This window comes from Panicum virgatum, chromosome 4K, assembly GCF_016808335.1.
Source record: "Panicum virgatum strain AP13 chromosome 4K, P.virgatum_v5, whole genome shotgun sequence".
NCBI classification, from domain to species: Eukaryota; Viridiplantae; Streptophyta; class Magnoliopsida; order Poales; family Poaceae; genus Panicum; species Panicum virgatum.
The window spans coordinates 17867287-17887676 of NC_053139.1; the positions used below are offsets into that span (position 1 = coordinate 17867287).

Sequence of the window (20390 nt, forward strand, 5' to 3'; positions counted from 1 at the left end):
ATAGCATACTGGAGTTACCCGCCATGTGGGAGGACGCGCTGGTGTCGAACACCCAATCGTTGGAGCTGGGGCGGCGAAGGCTGCAGCGACAGGCCGGTGAGCGCCTGGTAGAGTGCAGGTGGCAAGGCGGCCGGGGCGGCCTGCTGAGCGACGAGGGACTGCTGAGGCGCAGCTCCGGGACGTGCACCAAGGACACCAGTGCCTAGCGGAGTAGTAGGCATGTTGGCAAGCGGCCAGGCTTGCACGACTCCGGTCCAGGGGTTTACCCAGGACGCGACGGGCGCGCCGCGTGTCATGGCCGAGGGAGCCCCCGAGGACTGGCCGCTCGGGGAAGACCCGGCATGATTGTGCTGCTTCTTGCGCTTGCGTGGGCGGTCAGATCCGCCGTGGCCGGGGTTGGTAGTCGGAGCCGCAGTGGTGTTGCCGGATCCGGCAGCAGGCGCGGTGGGGAACGTAGCAGCAGATCGAGACGCAGCAAGAAGGGCGGTGGAGGCGGCGCGCTGTGCCCGATTCGCAGCCCAGACCTCCTCCTGGAGAAGAAAGGAACGCGCCTGAAGAAATGTCATCGGCAGGCGGGAGGCCGAGATCGTCGGGATGCAGTTGGCGAACTTGTCATTCAGCCCGCTCAAGAGGTTGATGACGACATCCTGATCGGTGAGAGGTGCGCCGATGTCGCGCAGTTTGTCCGCCAGGTCCTTGATCTCGTTGCAGTACGGGGTCACCGTGAGGTCGCCCTGGCAGAGGGCGTGTAGTGCCTGGCGCAGTTCAACAGTGTGTTGCACGGCGTTGTCGAGGAACTGAGAGCCGATGGACGTCCAAGCGGTGTAGGCGTCGTCGCGCGGCTGGACGACGGTGGAGAGGAGGTCGGAGGAGAGAGTGGAGTAGAGCCAGGAGACGATGCAGGTGTCGATCTGCGTCCACTCGGTGTCGAGGAGCATGGCGCGCGAGTCGACGGTGCCGTCGACATGATCTTCGACGCCGAACTTGCGGAACACAATGTTGAAGAAAGGTGCGCCAGATGGTGAAGTTGGAGTCGCCAACACCCAGAGTCACAGGGACATGTGACTTGATGTTGATCAGTTGCACTGTCGCGGCTGTGATGGAGATAGGTGCGGCGACGCTAAATGGGTTGCCATTGTCAAAGCTGGAGCTCGACACCATGGCTAGGAAGAACAGAGAATGAAGGAGAGGAGAAGGAGCGGAAGCGGCTTAGAATCGGATGGCGAATGGTACCATGAACGAGAGTGTGAGGCAACTCAATTGTATTCATCTCAGGGAGGCAGTACATATACATGAGCCGATACACTTGAGAGCCAGCGATCCTCAGGGAAAACCGGACCGTGGCGAGCATGGCGAGAGCCGGCGTGGCGAGATCTGTTGGAGCAGCCGCAGGACTCGGTAAAGCCTAACCGAACTAGCCTATCCACAAGCTAGCGTGATCAGCCACGTTTACAGCTAGGCACATATAATCCCAATAAATTGCTATATATTATTAGAATTTTTATCTTCTTTTTAATTTTGCCTCAAATAAAAAATAATTGGCCTAAAGAGCTGTCCGAGGCCCTTGAAAACGATGAGCTGGCCGCGCGGCCGGCTCGCGGCATGAGCGGCACGTCCGGGGCCGGCCATCTCCCGCGACGCAGGGGCCTGGCGGGGCAGCAAAGCGGCGGCGGCACGGAAGGGAACAAAGAGAGGATCAAAAATAAAAAGCGGTGGGGCCCATGTCTAGAAAGGATAAAATAGTATTTTTCACATGGCATTTAACGGTGAATGGATGGAAAATCGAGTGAAGTGTCCATTTGAAAATAAAAGTTGAAGTCGGTAGGAATGAAAAAATTTCATTGCAAAAAAAAGGTAAAGTCCATTTTTGACCATCCAACTCTTGCCTCGGTCTGGTTTTAGCCATTGAACTCTAAAACCGGGTATCTTACGGCCACTCAACTATGAAACCCGTTCATTTTTGACCATCGGGCTGTTTTGGGGGCCGGTTTTGCTGACGTGGACGCCACGTGGCAGTGGGGCCCACTTGTCAGCACCATCTCCCTCTCCTCTCTCTTTTCTCCTCTCCCTCTCCTCTGCTCCCTCCCGCCGGCGCTCCGCACCCTCCCCTGCTCGCTCCCGCCGGCGAGCCGTGGGGCCACGCCGCCTCCTCCCCTGCTCCCTCCTGCCGACGCTGGCTGCGCCGCCCCCTCCCCTGCTCCCTCCTACCGACGCTGGCCCATGGCGCAGCGCCCATGCCAGCGGCGCGACGCGCGTGCGGCGGCTCGGCGCGGCGGCCGGCGGGGGTAGGCAGCCAGGAGCCAAGTGGAGGTCGGGCACGCGCGCGCACCAACTGGCCAAGGGCGCGGCGAAGCTCACCGGCCAAGTGCAGTGTGGGAAGCCGCGGCGAGGAGGCGGGGCAACGACATCCGGCGGCGGTGGCGATGGAGCTTCGCCAAGGAGGACCTGCGGAAAGGGAATCGACCGGGTGAGGACCGGAATCGGTCGAGGAGAGGACGGGTAAGCTCCTTGCGCACGGAATTGAAGGGAGCCTCACCGGAGACGACGAATTGAGGGCGGCCGGCGGTGGGGAAGAAGGTTGCGCCGCCACTGCCCGTGCGGAGCCGGAGCGAGACTGCGACGCGCCTGCTGTCGGCCGCCGCCTGCTTCCCGTGGCAGCGCCCTGCTCCGGCCCGCACTCGGAGGTGGGGGAGCAAGCCTCGTCGCCTCACCCCGTCGAGCACACGCATGCGAGCGCCGCCGCCGCCACAATCGCACCCCGCCGCCCTCCGGCCAAATTCGCCTAAACCACCTCGCCCTCTTCCAATTACTCGCGTGTGGAGCTTACTCGTGGCCTCCCCGACCTCGTCCCTGACTCATCCCGGCCGGCCATGCGCTGAGCCGCCACCCACAGGCCATCCACCCACTGCGGCCGCCTGAAAGCCCTTGTTTGGTTTTGGTAATTGAGTGACAACTTAGGTGGACTAATAAGTGTTTATGTTGAGATACACAGGAGATTAGTCCACACAAAGACACTAGTATGAGCAACATGTGCCATGGAGGAGAAATGGCTAAGGGTTGATGCTATGCTCATATAGTGTGATCGAGGAGCTCATTGCATATGAGACATGACATGGAGTTATGTGACCAAAGTGGAGAAGATCAAGACAAGGCTTGGCTTGATGGACCGGTTGCAATGGAGAAGGGCAAGTCAAGGCTTTGAAGCGAGGGACCGCGAGGCGGTGAAGCTTGGGCAAGATTTGGCGCCGATGGACCGAGGCAACGGTGAAGAGCGAGCAAGGTCAAGATCGATGTACCAAAGAGGTCATGTGATGATATGGAGTGGATCATATCATTTAAGGAAGATCAAGCCAAGTGTTGACTCATGAAGATGATCAAAAGGCTTGATGGAAGTTTGGTGCTTGTGTGGCATCAACATTTGGTAAGATGAAATGGAATGCGCAAGGCAAAGGTATGACTTGTAGGGCATTTCATTTCACCGGTCAAAGGTTGTGTAGAGAAGTGCATGACCGGATTTAGGATAGATGGCCGTACTATCAAGAGGGGCAAACTTGTTTGCATATCGGTCATCTAGTGCCACTTGAGCGATCTAACATTGCGATGTTGCTAGGATCGAGTGGCGTGGTGAGATCAAGTGAAAATCCTTTGTAAACATTTGTGAAATGCTAACACACATGCACATGGTGTTGCTCACGTGGTGGTGTTGGCACATTTGCAAAGGAGAAAGAGTTGGAGTTGATGTTGATCAACTTTGGGATGCAACTAAGGTTGAGGGCTGACTGAGTAACGGCGGACAGTCCGCACACGAGGGGCGGACAGTCCGCGACCGTTCCAGAGAGCTTGCAAAGTCTCTGGTGGGCTCGCGGACGGTCCGGCCCAGGTGGGCGGACGGTCCGCCACTTTGTTTCAAAGTTGTACCAGAAAGGGTATCTCTCTGGTGGGGTTCAAAGTTGAACGGCGGACAGTCCGCCCTTGGGACGAGGACGGTCCGCAGGCTAAACTTAGATTTGTACCAGAGAGGTTGTTTCTCTGGCTTGGGCTAAAAAGTGAACTGCGGACGGTCCGCCCTTGGGGCGCGGACGGTCCGCAGGCTAATTCGTTTTTTTTGTCCAGAGACGTTTTCGTTTCTGGTGGGTTGCACGATGTGAAGGGCGGACGGTCCGTCCCAGGGGTGCGGACGGTCCGCCCCTCAAACTTTAAGTTTGTCCAGAGACGCTGTCTCTCTGAGTGCTCAGAGTATCTGAACTGCGGACGGTCCGCCAATAGGACGCGGACAGTCCGCGAAAGCTCCAACGGTCGACTCTGACACATAATCATTGCAGATCTAGCCGTTGGGTTTGAATGGCGGACAGTCCGGTTTTTGTGAGGCGGACAGTCCGCGAAAACTCAGTTTTCACGGGATTTGAGTGTAACGGCTAGTTTGGGGCCACCCTCTATAAATAGAGGGTGTGGCCGGCCATTTGAGATGGCTGAGCACCTTGGGGACTTAGTGTCCATATGTGAGAGTGCTTGAGAGCCCTCTACTCACTCTAACTTGATAGTGATCATCCGATTGAGTGAGAGAGCGATTCTAGTGCGTTTGCGTTGAGAGATTGCATCGAGTGGCACTAGGTGATTGTGTTGCAAGCCGGTGCGCTTGTTACTCTTGGAGGTTGCCACCTCCTAGACGGCTTGGTGGCAAGAGGCTCCGTTGAAGCCCGCAAGAAGTTTGTGCGGTGCTCCGGAGAAGAGTTTGTGAGGGGTTTTGTGCTCACCCCGCGGGAGCCGCGAAGAGTAACTCTAGTTGAGCGAGACTTGAAGAGCAACAAGTGGTTCGGCTGGATCATGTGCTAGAGCTCGGTGTGAGCACTCCACGTGGGAGAGTGTGACTTGAGAGTCACCACTAGCAAGAGGATCGGCGGCAACCTTGGAGCTTGTCTCAACGGGGATTAGCTTGGTGGCAACCAAGTGAACCTCGGGATAAAAATCACCGTGTCAACTTTGTCTACTCTTCTCGGTGGTTTGCGTTCTCCAAATCACAAGCATTGTATTTACATTCTTCTATATCTTGTGCTTGTGTAGTTGCTCTCTAGTGATTAGTTAGCTTGTGTAGCTTGCTAATCAACTTCTTGCTTGTGTAGCTAGAAGTAGAGATCCTAGTGTAACTAGTTAGCTTGTGTAGCTTAATTAGTTGCTCTTGCTTAGATTGTGTAGCTAAGCAAGTTGAGCATTTGGATTTGGATTGTGTATCCTTGTCCTTGAGCATCTAGTGAGCTTAGGTTTGGCTTTGTGCTTTTGCTCATTAGATTTGTTTAGGAGCTCCCCCGGTTTGTGAAGTACTAGTGCTTAAGCTTGTGTGTCTTGGCATTAGAATTGTTAGGAGAGCTCTTACTAGCTTGGCACTCCATTTGCTTTGTGTAGGATCCTTTTTGGAGGTGCCTTAGAGTCATAGTTAGAGGGGTGAAGTCTTGGCTAAGCGAATAGTTTCAATTCCGCATAAGTTTCGGTTAGCCGGCGTAATTAATTTTACAAAGGACTATTCACCCCCCCTCTAGTCCGCCATCTCGACCCTACAAGTGGTATCAGAGTCGAGGTCTCTCATTTGTGGTCCTTACCGACCCGAGAGGATGGCGACTTATGGGCTAGATGTTGAGTGTCCACATATTTTTGATGGCACACACTTTGCACGATGGAAAAATTGGATGATATGCAATTTTAAATTTATTTGCCCTCAAATGTGGTGGATGGTGGATGTAGGTTTTTCTCATGTGTTAGATGAAGGAAATCTAACTCCAACACAAGAGAAATGCCTAGATCTAGACATCCAAGCTACTAACATCTTGTTTAGATCTTTGCATAATTGCATTCTTGGTGAGATCATGGACAAGGAAACCGCCCATGAGATTTGGAGTTATCTAAATGAGAAATATGGGGCGGCCTCCGATGATCATGATGATTATAAGACCAAGGAGGAAGTGCATGAGGATGATGAGCACATCCATGACATGGTGGTTGTGGAAGATTGCTCCACTTCATGGTCAAGTGATGACGATGATAATCAATCTACAACAAGTTCACTTGACATGATTGATGATGATTCAAGTGTTGCAAATTATGATTCTACTCCAAGCACACTTGATGATCAAGTTGGCTCATGCACGGATGATATTGCTACGTCAAGCTTATCTCCATCATCACATTGCTTCATGTCACAAGGTGACACAAAGGTATCAAATTGCAATGTGATTGATCCTAATTCATATGATGAGCTCTTGAATAGATATGCTAGCATGACCAAATTATTTGAGGAAGTGTTAGCCAAAACAATCAAATTTGAAAAAGAAAACTCTTTTCTCAAAGACACATGTGAACAACAAAAGCATCTACTTTATGTCATGAGTTGTTCACATGAGGAGTTAAAATTGACTCATGAGGAGCTTAGTGTTGCTCATGAGAACTTGGTACTAGACCATGCTTTACTCACTAGCAAGCTTTGTAATAAAGGAATTAAAACTAGTGAGAGCTCATCACATGGGTCAAATGATCAATTGCAAAATATTGCTAACCCTTGTGATGTAGGCAAGAAACATGTATCCACCTCTTGTGATGATTTATTGTCTATGCCATGTACTTCACATATAGATGCTTGTTCTTCTTCTACTATGCAATATGAGACTAACCTTGTAGAAGAAAACAAAGAGCTCCAAAGTCAAGTGAAGTATTTAAGCAACAAGATAGAGAGATGGACAAAATCAAAAGTCACCCTTGAAAGCATAATCAAAAATCAAAGAAGTTTCGGTGACATGAGTGGCATTGGTTCCAACAAGAGCAAAGCCAAAGGCAAGAAATGGGGCAAAAATAAATATAATAGAAAGATGAAGAAGCAAGAAGAAATGAAGCTATCTCATTTCATGTGCTTTCAATGCCATGAGATGGGACATCTTGCAAATGGTTGCCCCAACAAAGAAAAGCTAAAGTTAAAGAATGAAGAAGAGAAGCTTAAACATATCAAATGCTTCAAGTGCCGCACTTGGGGTCACCTCACCTCAATGTGCCCAACCAAGAAATTGGTGAAGCAACAAGAACCTCAACCAAAGCCACAAGTTGAGCAAGAGAAGGCACCCCAACCTCAAGTCAAGATCAACCATGATGATCAAGTTGATGACTTGAAGATGATGAAAAAGAGAACAAGAAGGGGTGGCAAGGCAAGAACAAGGCATCCAACTCACATTCAAGATGCCAAGAAGTTGAGCAAGAACAAGATTCAAGAGAAGAATCCACATGCTCACATCAAGTGCCATAGTTGTGCAATATTGGGTCACCTAGCTTCGGGTTGCCCAAACAAGTTTGAGAAGAAGGCTCAAGCAAACAATGAGAAGCAAGGCAATGAGAAGCATCAAATGAGTAAGGAAGAAAAGGCTCAACAAAAGAGAAGATGCTACTTATGCCGGGAAAGGGGACACATGGCTTATTCATGTCCCTTAGGTAACAATTCTAAGCCTATTTCAATTGATGCAAATATTATGCTTAGAAAGGATGGTAATGGTACCTCATTTGTTAGTATTGCAAAACATCCCGCTATTCATACTAAGGCATTGCCAAAGTATGTTGCTCCTAACTTGAGAGGACCCAACCTAGTTTGGGTACCATCAAAATGTGGATAAATATGTGTAGGTACCAATGACATTGGAGGCTTGACTCAATTGGTTTTATCTTGTTCATCATGTGATTGAGTCAAGTAATTAAAGCCTAGTTCTATTCTCATCCCAATGTCAAATCAAAACAATGAAGTCCAAGTACTACAACATACAAATATCTTATTCTAGTTGTGATGATTTGTAGAAAATATTTGATGTTTTGCAAATTTATTTGAATTGAATCTTGTTTTGGATGAAAAATCATTTTGCATATTGGAAAATGAGTTAAATGTCATTTACTTCTCAAATATGGCTTGAAAACTAGTTCTTATGACATTTGGTTCTTTTGTGCATCCCTTGGTTCAAAATTCTGAATTTTTGAGGTATTTATGGGGTATTTATGAGTTTTCTTGATTTTACTCGAATTATTTCTGATTTCTCATTCTTTCTCACTCATATGAGTCTTTGGATAGTGTTCATGCTAATTTTGATATTTTTGGAATTTTATATGAGCATTGATCCCAATTCAAAGTTGAAATTGTGAAATTTTGAAAAATTCTGGGCTGTCTGAAATTTGGTAGTGCGGACAGTCCGCGGGTAAGAGGCGGACGGTCCGCCGTTAATGAGACTTGTTTACCAGAGGCTCTGATCAGCAGAAAATTAAAGCGCGGACAGTCCGCCCATGAATCGCGGACGGTCCGCCAGATGCACCGGTAAGCTTCGGTTACACCGATGATATGCCCACTATGCAAGCGCGGACGGTCCGCCAAGTATACCGCGGACGGTCCGCCTGAGACAAGTTGAATCTGCCCAGAAAAGTGACAAATATTGGATTAATCTTGAGTCACTTAAATTGAAAGGTCCTCAAGTTGATCATCTTTACAAGTGGTTGAGGAACCTAGGTTTGGTTTTGAAATAATCTAGAAGCGTGACGAGTATTGGGTACAAGGCCATTTGATTGTGAAGTATTTTTGGCACACTTTTAGTACTCAAGTTGAGAATCAAGACCAACCTCAAGTAGAAAGAAAAGGACTTAGAGCAGACTCCAAAATTACTCATCATAACAAGTCCATTGTCTGATCAATCAACTAAATTCATCTCAAATGAGTGTCAAGAATGGTTCTTGGATAGATCACTTCTCCCTAGAGAGGGACCAAGCCGCACAACAATGGGATTGACAAGCAAGGTGCTTGGAAGGCCAATATGGAAGTGGTGATCTAGAGTCATTGGAGATTCTTAGTTGAAAATATCAAATGAGTTGATCAAAAAAAAAAAACAAGCAACACCCAAAGTAGAGAGATTCATGAAAATTCAAGTGATATTCAAATGGTATTCTCTCATGCAAGCAAGGATCAAAGAGATGAAGCAAGCCAACCACAACAAGATAGTGCATTTGATGATAAAGGATATTTATTTCATATGGGAGAAGAATGGTTTTCATATTGACATTCATTATCTTCACCAAGCTATTATAATTGGACTTCATGATACTAGTTGGAGAGCTAAATTGGAATCTAATGACTATCCTCTACTCCAACATAGCAAGGTGAAATTGCTTGACATATGCATTCATACTATGCTAAGGACATGATTAATGCATATAGTCATATATAGTGATCATTCATGAAAAATAAAATAAATTTAAATGTTTTATGATGCCACTATTGCTTCTATGCTCGATATGATCTAGTGGTAACATATGACATGTTCATGAGCTAGTAAACCCAAGTAGTTGATCTAGAAAATGAGCTTTCAAGTGTTTAACTCAACATTGTCAAGATAATCCTTAGAATGAGGTGTGAAGAAGCTTGTCATTGGTTCAAACCGAGTTGAATTATTTGGGCAAGTAGTCTAGATCAAGTCAAAAAGAAAGAAGCTCATGGAAACAATCTAGTTCAAGAATTGGTTATCAATGTCAAATTCCACAAGGTGATCCATCATAATTTTACAAATGATACTAGATTCAACAAAAGGTATACCATTGTATCTCTACAAGTGATATACATGGTCATACAAGTGGTACTCATTCAAGTAGATCTAGTACAACAATGGTGGTTCCACAAGTGATCCTCAACTTTAAGTGATCAATTCAAATCAAGAAAGCTATCCTCATCAAGAAGAGCTCAAGATTCAAGTAGATTGACAAAACTCTTTGACATAGGGGGAGGAGCCCCACTACAAAGTATCAAGGTCAAGGATCCTACTAGTATCCTACATGTGGCATTTCAAGGTGATCTTCATGCTTCCACATGTTGTTACAAGTGGTGTCAATTCCAATCAAATTGAAAGTGTCCATCAAAAATGAAGATTCAAGACTCAACCATCTACCCAAGTCCAACTCTTTGTATCAAACCACAAACGCTTCATATGATTGCCTACAAGGGGTATTCAAGTGGTAACCCTATAAGTACAAGAGGTACAACCTCAAGTGGTAGCCATTGATCTTCACATGGCCAATTTCATGTGGCTTCGGCCCTTTTTATGGTCATTGATGACAAAGGGGGAGAGAAATGAACAAAGATATGAATTATCCTTGGATGACAAAGGGAGAGATGAGATGAGAGTGCGATCATGGACATGGATCAAGAGGGGCAATATTGAGGAGGATCAATATTCTTGGACAAGAGGAGCACACAAGTAGGGGGAGCAAGCTCATGAACTTAGTTGTTTGCATTTGATATGTGCATATTCATGTGCTTGCTTGCATTTGCATAAGTTTTAAAATTTTTATATGCATTGCTTGTGTGTGATGTATGCTAGTCATAGAACTTAATTGATGATTTGATAACTAGCATGCATAGATTGTAGCTAGACATTTTTTTTACAAATGGATCAAGAGCCTTGCTAATATTGTTGATCTCATGAAGCATCTTGAGTTTTTGATGAATGTCTAGTTACTCATTGATGCTAAGGAATGAACTTCAAGGATGAAAATCAAGTTGGTATCACGCTTCAAAGGTTTATCCTATATACCTTAGCATCACTTAGTAGTGATAACAATCCCACAAATTTCATATTTATGCATGTGTGTGAGTTTAAAACCAAATCTCTTGAGCACACATGTAGGGGGAGTTATCACTACCAAGTCGGATTTTTATGGTGCTTATCCAATCTTTTACAAGTAGTCTTAATGGTGGATAAGAAACATAAAATCCAAACCAAGTTAGCCATTTACACGTGTGTGAAGTGCTAGCTTGGAATATGCTTAATTTCCATATCTTTGTAGAGTTGTCATCAATTACCAAAAAGGGGGAGATTGAAAGCCCTTGTTTGGTTTTGGTAATTGAGTGACAACTTAGGTGGCAAGCATGGCGAGAGCCGGCGTGGCGAGATCTGTTGGAGCAGCCGCAGGACTCGGTAAAGCCTAACCGAACTAGCCTATCCACAAGCTAGCGTGATCAGCCACGTTTACAGCTAGGCACATATAATCCCAATAAATTGCTATATATTATTAGAATTTTTATCTTCTTTTTAATTTTGCCTCAAATAAAAAATAATTGGCCTAAAGAGCTGTCCGAGGCCCTTGAAAACGATGAGCTGGCCGCGCGGCCGGCTCGCGGCATGAGCGGCACGTCCGGGGCCGGCCATCTCCCGCGACGCAGGGGCCTGGCGGGGCAGCAAAGCGGCGGCGGCACGGAAGGGAACAAAGAGAGGATCAAAAATAAAAAGCGGTGGGGCCCATGTCTAGAAAGGATAAAATAGTATTTTTCACATGGCATTTAACGGTGAATGGATGGAAAATCGAGTGAAGTGTCCATTTGAAAATAAAAGTTGAAGTCGGTAGGAATGAAAAAATTTCATTGCAAAAAAAAGGTAAAGTCCATTTTTGACCATCCAACTCTTGCCTCGGTCTGGTTTTAGCCATTGAACTCTAAAACCGGGTATCTTCGGCCACTCAACTATGAAACCCGTTTATTTTTGACCATCGGGCTGTTTTGGGGGCCGGTTTTGCTGACGTGGACGCCACGTGGCAGTGGGGCCCACTTGTCAGCACCATCTCCCTCTCCTCTCTCTTTTCTCCTCTCCCTCTCCTCTGCTCCCTCCCGCCGGCGCTCCGCACCCTCCCCTGCTCGCTCCCGCCGGCGAGCCGTGGGGCCACGCCGCCTCCTCCCCTGCTCCCTCCTGCCGACGCTGGCTGCGCCGCCCCCTCCCCTGCTCCCTCCTACCGACGCTGGCCCATGGCGCAGCGCCCATGCCAGCGGCGCGACGCGCATGCGGCGGCTCGGCGCGGCGGCCGGCGGGGGTAGGCAGCCAGGAGCCAAGTGGAGGTCGGGCGCGCGCGCGCACCAACTGGCCAAGGGCGCGGCGAAGCTCACCGGCCAAGTGCAGCGTGGGAAGCCGCGGCGAGGAGGCGGGGCAACGACATCCGGCGGCGGTGGCGATGGAGCTTCGCCAAGGAGGACCTGCGGAAAGGGAATCGACCGGGTGAGGACCGGAATCGGTCGAGGAGAGGACGGGTAAGCTCCTTGCGCACGGAATTGAAGGGAGCCTCACCGGAGACGACGAATTGAGGGCGGCCGGCGGTGGGGAAGAAGGTTGCGCCGCCACTGCCCGTGCGGAGCCGGAGCGAGACTGCGACGCGCCTGCTGTCGGCCGCCGCCTGCTTCCCGTGGCAGCGCCCTGCTCCGGCCCGCACTCGGAGGTGGGGGAGCAAGCCTCGTCGCCTCACCCCGTCGAGCACACGCATGCGAGCGCCGCCGCCGCCACAATCGCACCCCGCCGCCCTCCGGCCAAATTCGCCTAAACCACCTCGCCCTCTTCCAATTACTCGCGTGTGGAGCTTACTCGTGGCCTCCCCGACCTCGTCCCTGACTCATCCCGGCCGGCCATGCGCTGAGCCGCCACCCACAGGCCATCCACCCACTGCGGCCGCCTGAAAGCCCTTGTTTGGTTTTGGTAATTGAGTGACAACTTAGGTGGACTAATAAGTGTTTATGTTGAGATACACAGGAGATTAGTCCACACAAAGACACTAGTATGAGCAACATGTGCCATGGAGGAGAAATGGCTAAGGGTTGATGCTATGCTCATATAGTGTGATCGAGGAGCTCATTGCATATGAGACATGACATGGAGTTATGTGACCAAAGTGGAGAAGATCAAGACAAGGCTTGGCTTGATGGACCGGTTGCAATGGAGAAGGGCAAGTCAAGGCTTTGAAGCGAGGGACCGCGAGGCGGTGAAGCTTGGGCAAGATTTGGCGCCGATGGACCGAGGCAACGGTGAAGAGCGAGCAAGGTCAAGATCGATGTACCAAAGAGGTCATGTGATGATATGGAGTGGATCATATCATTTAAGGAAGATCAAGCCAAGTGTTGACTCATGAAGATGATCAAAAGGCTTGATGGAAGTTTGGTGCTTGTGTGGCATCAACATTTGGTAAGATGAAATGGAATGCGCAAGGCAAAGGTATGACTTGTAGGGCATTTCATTTCACCGGTCAAAGGTTGTGTAGAGAAGTGCATGACCGGATTTAGGATAGATGGCCGTACTATCAAGAGGGGCAAACTTGTTTGCATATCGGTCATCTAGTGCCACTTGAGCGATCTAACATTGCGATGTTGCTAGGATCGAGTGGCGTGGTGAGATCAAGTGAAAATCCTTTGTAAACATTTGTGAAATGCTAACACACATGCACATGGTGTTGCTCACGTGGTGGTGTTGGCACATTTGCAAAGGAGAAAGAGTTGGAGTTGATGTTGATCAACTTTGGGATGCAACTAAGGTTGAGGGCTGACTGAGTAACGGCGGACAGTCCGCACACGAGGGGCGGACAGTCCGCGACCGTTCCAGAGAGCTTGCAAAGTCTCTGGTGGGCTCGCGGACGGTCCGGCCCAGGTGGGCGGACGGTCCGCCACTTTGTTTCAAAGTTGTACCAGAAAGGGTATCTCTCTGGTGGGGTTCAAAGTTGAACGGCGGACAGTCCGCCCTTGGGACGAGGACGGTCCGCAGGCTAAACTTAGATTTGTACCAGAGAGGTTGTTTCTCTGGCTTGGGCTAAAAAGTGAACTGCGGACGGTCCGCCCTTGGGGCGCGGACGGTCCGCAGGCTAATTCGTTTTTTTTTGTCCAGAGACGTTTTCGTTTCTGGTGGGTTGCACGATGTGAAGGGCGGACGGTCCGTCCCAGGGGTGCGGACGGTCCGCCCCTCAAACTTTAAGTTTGTCCAGAGACGCTGTCTCTCTGAGTGCTCAGAGTATCTGAACTGCGGACGGTCCGCCAATAGGACGCGGACAGTCCGCGAAAGCTCCAACGGTCGACTCTGACACATAATCATTGCAGATCTAGCCGTTGGGTTTGAATGGCGGACAGTCCGGTTTTTGTGAGGCGGACAGTCCGCGAAAACTCAGTTTTCACGGGATTTGAGTGTAACGGCTAGTTTGGGGCCACCCTCTATAAATAGAGGGTGTGGCCGGCCATTTGAGATGGCTGAGCACCTTGGGGACTTAGTGTCCATATGTGAGAGTGCTTGAGAGCCCTCTACTCACTCTAACTTGATAGTGATCATCCGATTGAGTGAGAGAGCGATTCTAGTGCGTTTGCGTTGAGAGATTGCATCGAGTGGCACTAGGTGATTGTGTTGCAAGCCGGTGCGCTTGTTACTCTTGGAGGTTGCCACCTCCTAGACGGCTTGGTGGCAAGAGGCTCCGTTGAAGCCCGCAAGAAGTTTGTGCGGTGCTCCGGAGAAGAGTTTGTGAGGGGTTTTGTGCTCACCCCGCGGGAGCCGCGAAGAGTAACTCTAGTTGAGCGAGACTTGAAGAGCAACAAGTGGTTCGGCCGGATCATGTGCTAGAGCTCGGTGTGAGCACTCCACGTGGGAGAGTGTGACTTGAGAGTCACCACTAGCAAGAGGATCGGCGGCAACCTTGGAGCTTGTCTCAACGGGGATTAGCTTGGTGGCAACCAAGTGAACCTCGGGATAAAAATCACCGTGTCAACTTTGTCTACTCTTCTCGGTGGTTTGCGTTCTCCAAATCACAAGCATTGTATTTACATTCTTCTATATCTTGTGCTTGTGTAGTTGCTCTCTAGTGATTAGTTAGCTTGTGTAGCTTGCTAATCAACTTCTTGCTTGTGTAGCTAGAAGTAGAGATCCTAGTGTAACTAGTTAGCTTGTGTAGCTTAATTAGTTGCTCTTGCTTAGATTGTGTAGCTAAGCAAGTTGAGCATTTGGATTTGGATTGTGTATCCTTGTCCTTGAGCATCTAGTGAGCTTAGGTTTGGCTTTGTGCTTTTGCTCATTAGATTTGTTTAGGAGCTCCCCCGGTTTGTGAAGTACTAGTGCTTAAGCTTGTGTGTCTTGGCATTAGAATTGTTAGGAGAGCTCTTACTAGCTTGGCACTCCATTTGCTTTGTGTAGGATCTTTTTTGGAGGTGCCTTAGAGTCATAGTTAGAGGGGTGAAGTCTTGGCTAAGCGAATAGTTTCAATTCCGCATAAGTTTCGGTTAGCCGGCGTAATTAATTTTACAAAGGACTATTCACCCCCCCTCTAGTCCGCCATCTCGACCCTACACCGCCATGGATGAGCCGCCGAGCTCGTTGCCGGCCACCTGCAGACCGTGTGGCTGGACGCCGACGGGGCGCACATGATGCGCCCAGCCTTGCTGAAGCTCCCTAGCTGGCGCCCTTAGCCACCCAGCCACCGCCCTCGCCGTCGCCGGTGAGCCCAAGCTCCATGGCCGCCGCACGCCATGTCGTGCGTGGAGGAAGCAGGGAGGGGGGCGGCGCAGCCAGCGTCGGCAGGAGGGAGCAGGGGAGGGGGCGGCGTGGCCCCGCGGCTCGCCGGTGGGAGCGAGTAGGGGAGGGTGCGGAGCGCCGGCGGGAGGGAGCAGAGGAGAAAATAGAGAGGAGAGGGAGATAGTGCTGACAAGTGGGCCCCACTGCCATGTGGCGTCCACGTCAGCGAAACCGGCCCCCAAAACAGCCCGATGGTAAAAAATGAACGGTTTTCATAGTTAAGTGGCCGAAGATACTCGGTTTTAGAGTTCAATGGCTAAAACCAGACCGAGGCAAGAGTTGGATGGTCAAAAATGGACTTTACCCAAAAAAAATAACAGCTCATTTTCTCAACGTCAAATAGGGATTTTTCTCTTTTTCATTACTATAGTACTCTGGTTTCTTGGGGCAACTATTGTACCGCAATCAGTGAGATCGGGGAAGAGATCGAGTTAGCTAGCTTCACCCGCGGCGCATTTATGGCGGGGTTCCGCCCGGCAACGACGCACGAACTCGGCCAGGCTCCGGTGGCTTGTGCCGCCGTCCGCCACTGCTCGTGCCGCCGACTCACGGACGCTCGCCGCCTTCTCTGCCACCGCCTCGTCTCCCATCGCTGCCACCACCTGCTCCGCGATCTCCTCCGCCGTCACCACCGCCTCCTCCCCCTCCCAGCTCCACCGCTCCACCCACACGCCGAGCCCAGCGCGCACCGCCACGCGGGCGTTCACCCGCTGGTCGGCGAACCTCGGCCACGCCAGCACCGGCACGCCGCTGCTCGCCGCCTCCGTCACCGAGTTCCACCCGCAGTGGCTCACGAACAGCCCCACGGCCGGGTGTCGCAGCACCTCGTCCTGCTCGACCCACGACTTGGTCACCAGGCCCCGGCCCTTCACGCGCCGCAGAAAGAAGCCCTCGCCGTCGCCGAGCAGGTCGCTGAGCTCGCCGGCGTCGTCCCTGTCCACGACGGCGCCCTTCACCACCCACAAGAACCGGTGGCCACACGCTTCCAGCCCCGCGGCGAGCTCTCTGATCTGCTGCCGGGCCAGGGCCTTGCGGCTGCCGAAGCTGACGTACACCACCGACCGCCGCGGCTGCGCGTCGAGCCACGTCCTGTAATTCCCCTGTTCTTGCCCTGCCTCCCCAAGTTTCACAGGCGTAAGCGGCCCCACGGCGAACACCGGCGGGAGGCCGGCGACCACGGCGCCGCCACGCAGAGCCGCGACGGCCTCCGGCTCCATGGCCTCGAAGGCGTTGACCAGTAGGCCGTCGGCCGCCACGAGCGCGCGGCCATTCGCGACGAACTGCCGGGTGAAGATGTTGTCCGGATCATGCAGCGCCTGCGGGACCGACGAACTCGGGACGCGGTACACGCCTGGGACGTCGACGTCGCCGACGCCACGTCCATGTCCGGCGCCGCTGGCGTCGAGGTAGGTGGGGAAGTAGGCTTTGAGGGAGAGCATCGTGGCCGACGCGGTGAAGAAGACGTAGCACGGGACGTGGAGCTCCCTGGCTACGGGTATGGCCACGGAGGCCAGCGCGATGTCCGCGACGAGCGCCGACGCGCCGGCGAGCAGCGGGCCGAGCAGCAGGGGCGCGGAGCGGCGCAGGGCCTCGTAGCGGACGTAGAACGGGTCGGCGGCGGGGAACTCGGCCGACGCGTCGAACGGAGCGAGGCGGAGGTCCATGTCCGTCCGCCGGACGGTGGGGAAGGCGGCGGAGAGCGCGGCGATGTGGCGGGACTCGGCGGACGACACGGTGGGCAGGGCCGTCACGAGGGAGACGTCGCAGCAGTGGCCGGCGGACAGCGCAACGGCCAGGCGGGTAAACGGGACCAGGTGGCCCATGCCGGCGCTGGGGAAGAGGACGATGTGCGGCGTGGCTGCTACCGGGCACTCGCCGAAGGCGGAGTTCGGCGGTGACGGTGAGGACATCGTCGAACACTCGGGTTCCGTGAAGTGTGGGGCGAGGTGCAGGTAGGTGTGATTTGGAGTTCATTGACTACTTGACTGGTGGACAGTCGAGGTGTCACGCTTGAACTTTGCTACCAAACAGGACATTTTTAGCTTCTTTTATGACTAAGGCCCTATTTAGTTCCCACCCTGTAAACGCAAAAACACAAAAACACAAAATTTTATGAAGGAATCTTACTAATTTGAAGTATTAAATAAAGTCTATTTACAAAACTTTTTGCATGGATGTGCTGTAAATCGCGAGACGAATCTAATGAGCCTACTTAATCCATGATTTGCAACAGTGATGCTACAGTAATTATCCGCTAATTATTGATTAATCATAGATTAATTAGCATCATTAGATTCGGCTCGCGATTTACAACGCATCTGTGTAAAAAATTTTGCAAATAAACTTCATTTAGTACTTTAAATTAGCAAAATTCCGTCGCAAAATTTTTTTGCATTTACACCGTCGCGTAACTAAACACGGCCTAAAATGCTTTAGTAGGTGGCTTTCCACTAAGAGCACGACTTAAGAGCAACTCCAGCGGAGAGACTAAATTTGAGCCCCTATATTGCTTTTAGGAGCCAGCCTATAAAAAATTAGGGGCTTCAAACTCCAGCAGGGTGACTAAATTTAGAGGGCCTCCAGTTCTAGGGACTCTGGACCAAAATTTAGTGGCCTCCCCAAAATGGGGGCTCGTATAGGGTCCGGTTGGAGATGTTTTTTCTACTAGGAGACTAAAACAAGAGATAGAGTCCCATTTAAAGGCCCGGCTGGAGTTGCTCTAATAATAAAGCCAAGTTAAAATACAAAAGCTAAGTTATATATATAGGTTGTAATTGGTAGCTAGGCTGCGTAAGAGCCTACCCAGGCTTACATTATACAGGTTTGGATGTTTGGTAGTCTGAATAGACTCGTTAGCCAGGCTCCGGTTCTGCAAATAACGCTGTACGGGTTGCATAATGGGAAACGTAAATGAGTCCCATCTCTTGTTGTGTAGGCTGCGTAGCACTAGACTAACCAAGTTTTGGTCCCAGCCTAGCTATAATAGTGCATTCCGGGGAGCTTAAGTTTGAGACCTTTATTATAATAGTGCTATAATACAGCTTTTCAAACAAAATTTAATGCAAACCAAGACAAGATATGCATCCGACTAAATAATCCACAAAATACTTCATAATGTTAGCTCAGATTAGCCTGCATAACTAGCCAGGCTAGAAAATAGACCAAGTAACCAATCATACCCACAATAAAAAAAATTTATCTACAAGATATTATTTAATTCTTACCTTACATTCTCTTTTCTATTCACTCTCACATTTACTCCTACTTGCCTAGGAGCTTGTGCTCACCTTGTCGTTTGCATGAGAGCGGGGGGTCGGTGTTTTATCGTCGGGTTCTCCGAGGGGTATCCCGAGAAGAGTAGTTATGAGTAGTGACTCATCGAGATCAGAACGCGATAGTGCAAGGAACACAAGGATTTAGACAGGTTCAGGCCGCCGGAGCGTAATATCCTACGTCCTATGTGGTGGTTTGTATTCCCTTAGGTGTTGTTCGATGTGTCTTGTCTCTTTAGAGGGGTCCCTGTTCGCCCTTATATAATCCGGGGGAATAGAGTTACATGGAAAGTCCTAGTCGAGTTCTGTTAGGATCTTAGTCCGAGGAGTTCGGCTAGTTTCCGAGTATGTCGACTAGTTCCACTCCTATTCGGGTAGATACAAAAGAGGTAGGACATATCCATGTGCTACTCCCTACTCTGGAATATTCTCTGCCCGTGGGCAGTCCCGCTGTCCCGGGTCTGACAAGCCCCCGAGCTCTTCGTAGTCGAGTCCTGCAGGCGTCGAGCGCTTCGGAAGTCGTCCGTTCGATACTTTGAGAGCTTCTGGACTTATGTCTGTGTAATCGAGCGCTTCGGGTGCTTCTGGAGCAGGTTGTCCATCCTTGGAGTCCATCGAGTGTTTCGAGTAGTCTTCCGAGGGCTTCTTCGGCTGCATCGAGGCTATGAGGCGCTCAAGCCCCGAATCTGTCTTGATATATGGTGCGTGATGTACTCGCGCTCCATATGGAATAGCCCCCGAGCCTTAGTTTGATTTGATGAATCAGGCTGAGGATCAACTCAGTCTTCCGGATCCTTCGATCTTCCGTTTGAAGTTTGAAACTTTTTCGAAAAAAGTTGCCATTTATGACACGTATCCCGCAGCCCTCGAGCCTTGAATTCAAATCCGTGATTTAGGGTTAAGGGTCCAGGGGATCGTGTTACGTCCTCTGTGATCTTTCTTAGATCATCAGTATTGCAGCGAATCTTTTGAAAAGGTGACAATGCGGTGTACTATTTGCCCGTGGGTTTACGTGGCGAGTACTGCTGTAGAATCTTGTCTGTTTCGCCCGTGAGTCTCCCTGTCCTTGGATGTCATGGGTTGAGCTGTGGCTCTACTGCTTCTTCTATTTAAGCAGGGTCTGTTGCACTTGAATCTTCATTCTTGCAGTTGTAGTCATGGGTTCCAATTGGAGTTCTTCACTGGAGAGTACTCGACCTCCTGATGAGAGTACTCGATTCATCCTTGTAGGTGATAGAAGAGTGTTTGCGAGCAGCACAAACACTTGTTATCTCTCAGGCCGCCACCTTTGCTTCTCACATCGCAGCCATCCTGGTTGTCTTGGTGGGCTGATGGTGGAAGCTGTGTCGGAAGCTTTTTCGGGTGGGAACTGTAGTTATTTCCCCCTCGATGGCTTCTAGAGAGATGTCATTGTTTTTATTGCAAAACCTATCAGGGAGAAGAGCAGATGCAAGAAGAGGATTTGCGATGTTCTTGATTATGCATATCTTCTTACAACAATCCTTTTCCTCCCTGAAAGTATCTGGATTACTCTCTTTTGGGAGTAACAAGCTTTGTATCTTTGTATCAGCCCTAGGGCTGGCTCCTTTGTAACTCAGATCGAGTTGTGAATTTGCTCAGATCTGTGTGTTCTCCTCTGTTTGGAATGTAATCCTTTGGAGTCAGATTTCTGTTTCTGAGTTGATTTCATTTCCTTTGGAGCGAATCCCAAAGTTGCTGGCTGAAATAACTCTGGAAACTTGGTTTGTGACCTTTAAACTTCCCG

General features: G+C 50.2%; 1 protein-coding gene across 1 annotated transcript; it reads right to left on the bottom strand.

Moving 5' to 3' along the window:
* Positions 1–15677: 15677 nt before the first annotated feature.
* On the bottom strand, positions 15678–17393 carry LOC120703361 (UDP-glycosyltransferase CGT-like). Its single transcript, XM_039987408.1, has one exon. The coding sequence runs from the start codon at positions 17261–17263 to the stop codon at positions 15785–15787; it is 1479 nt and encodes a 492-aa protein (XP_039843342.1). The 5' UTR covers positions 17264–17393; the 3' UTR covers positions 15678–15784.
* Positions 17394–20390: the final 2997 nt, after the last annotated feature.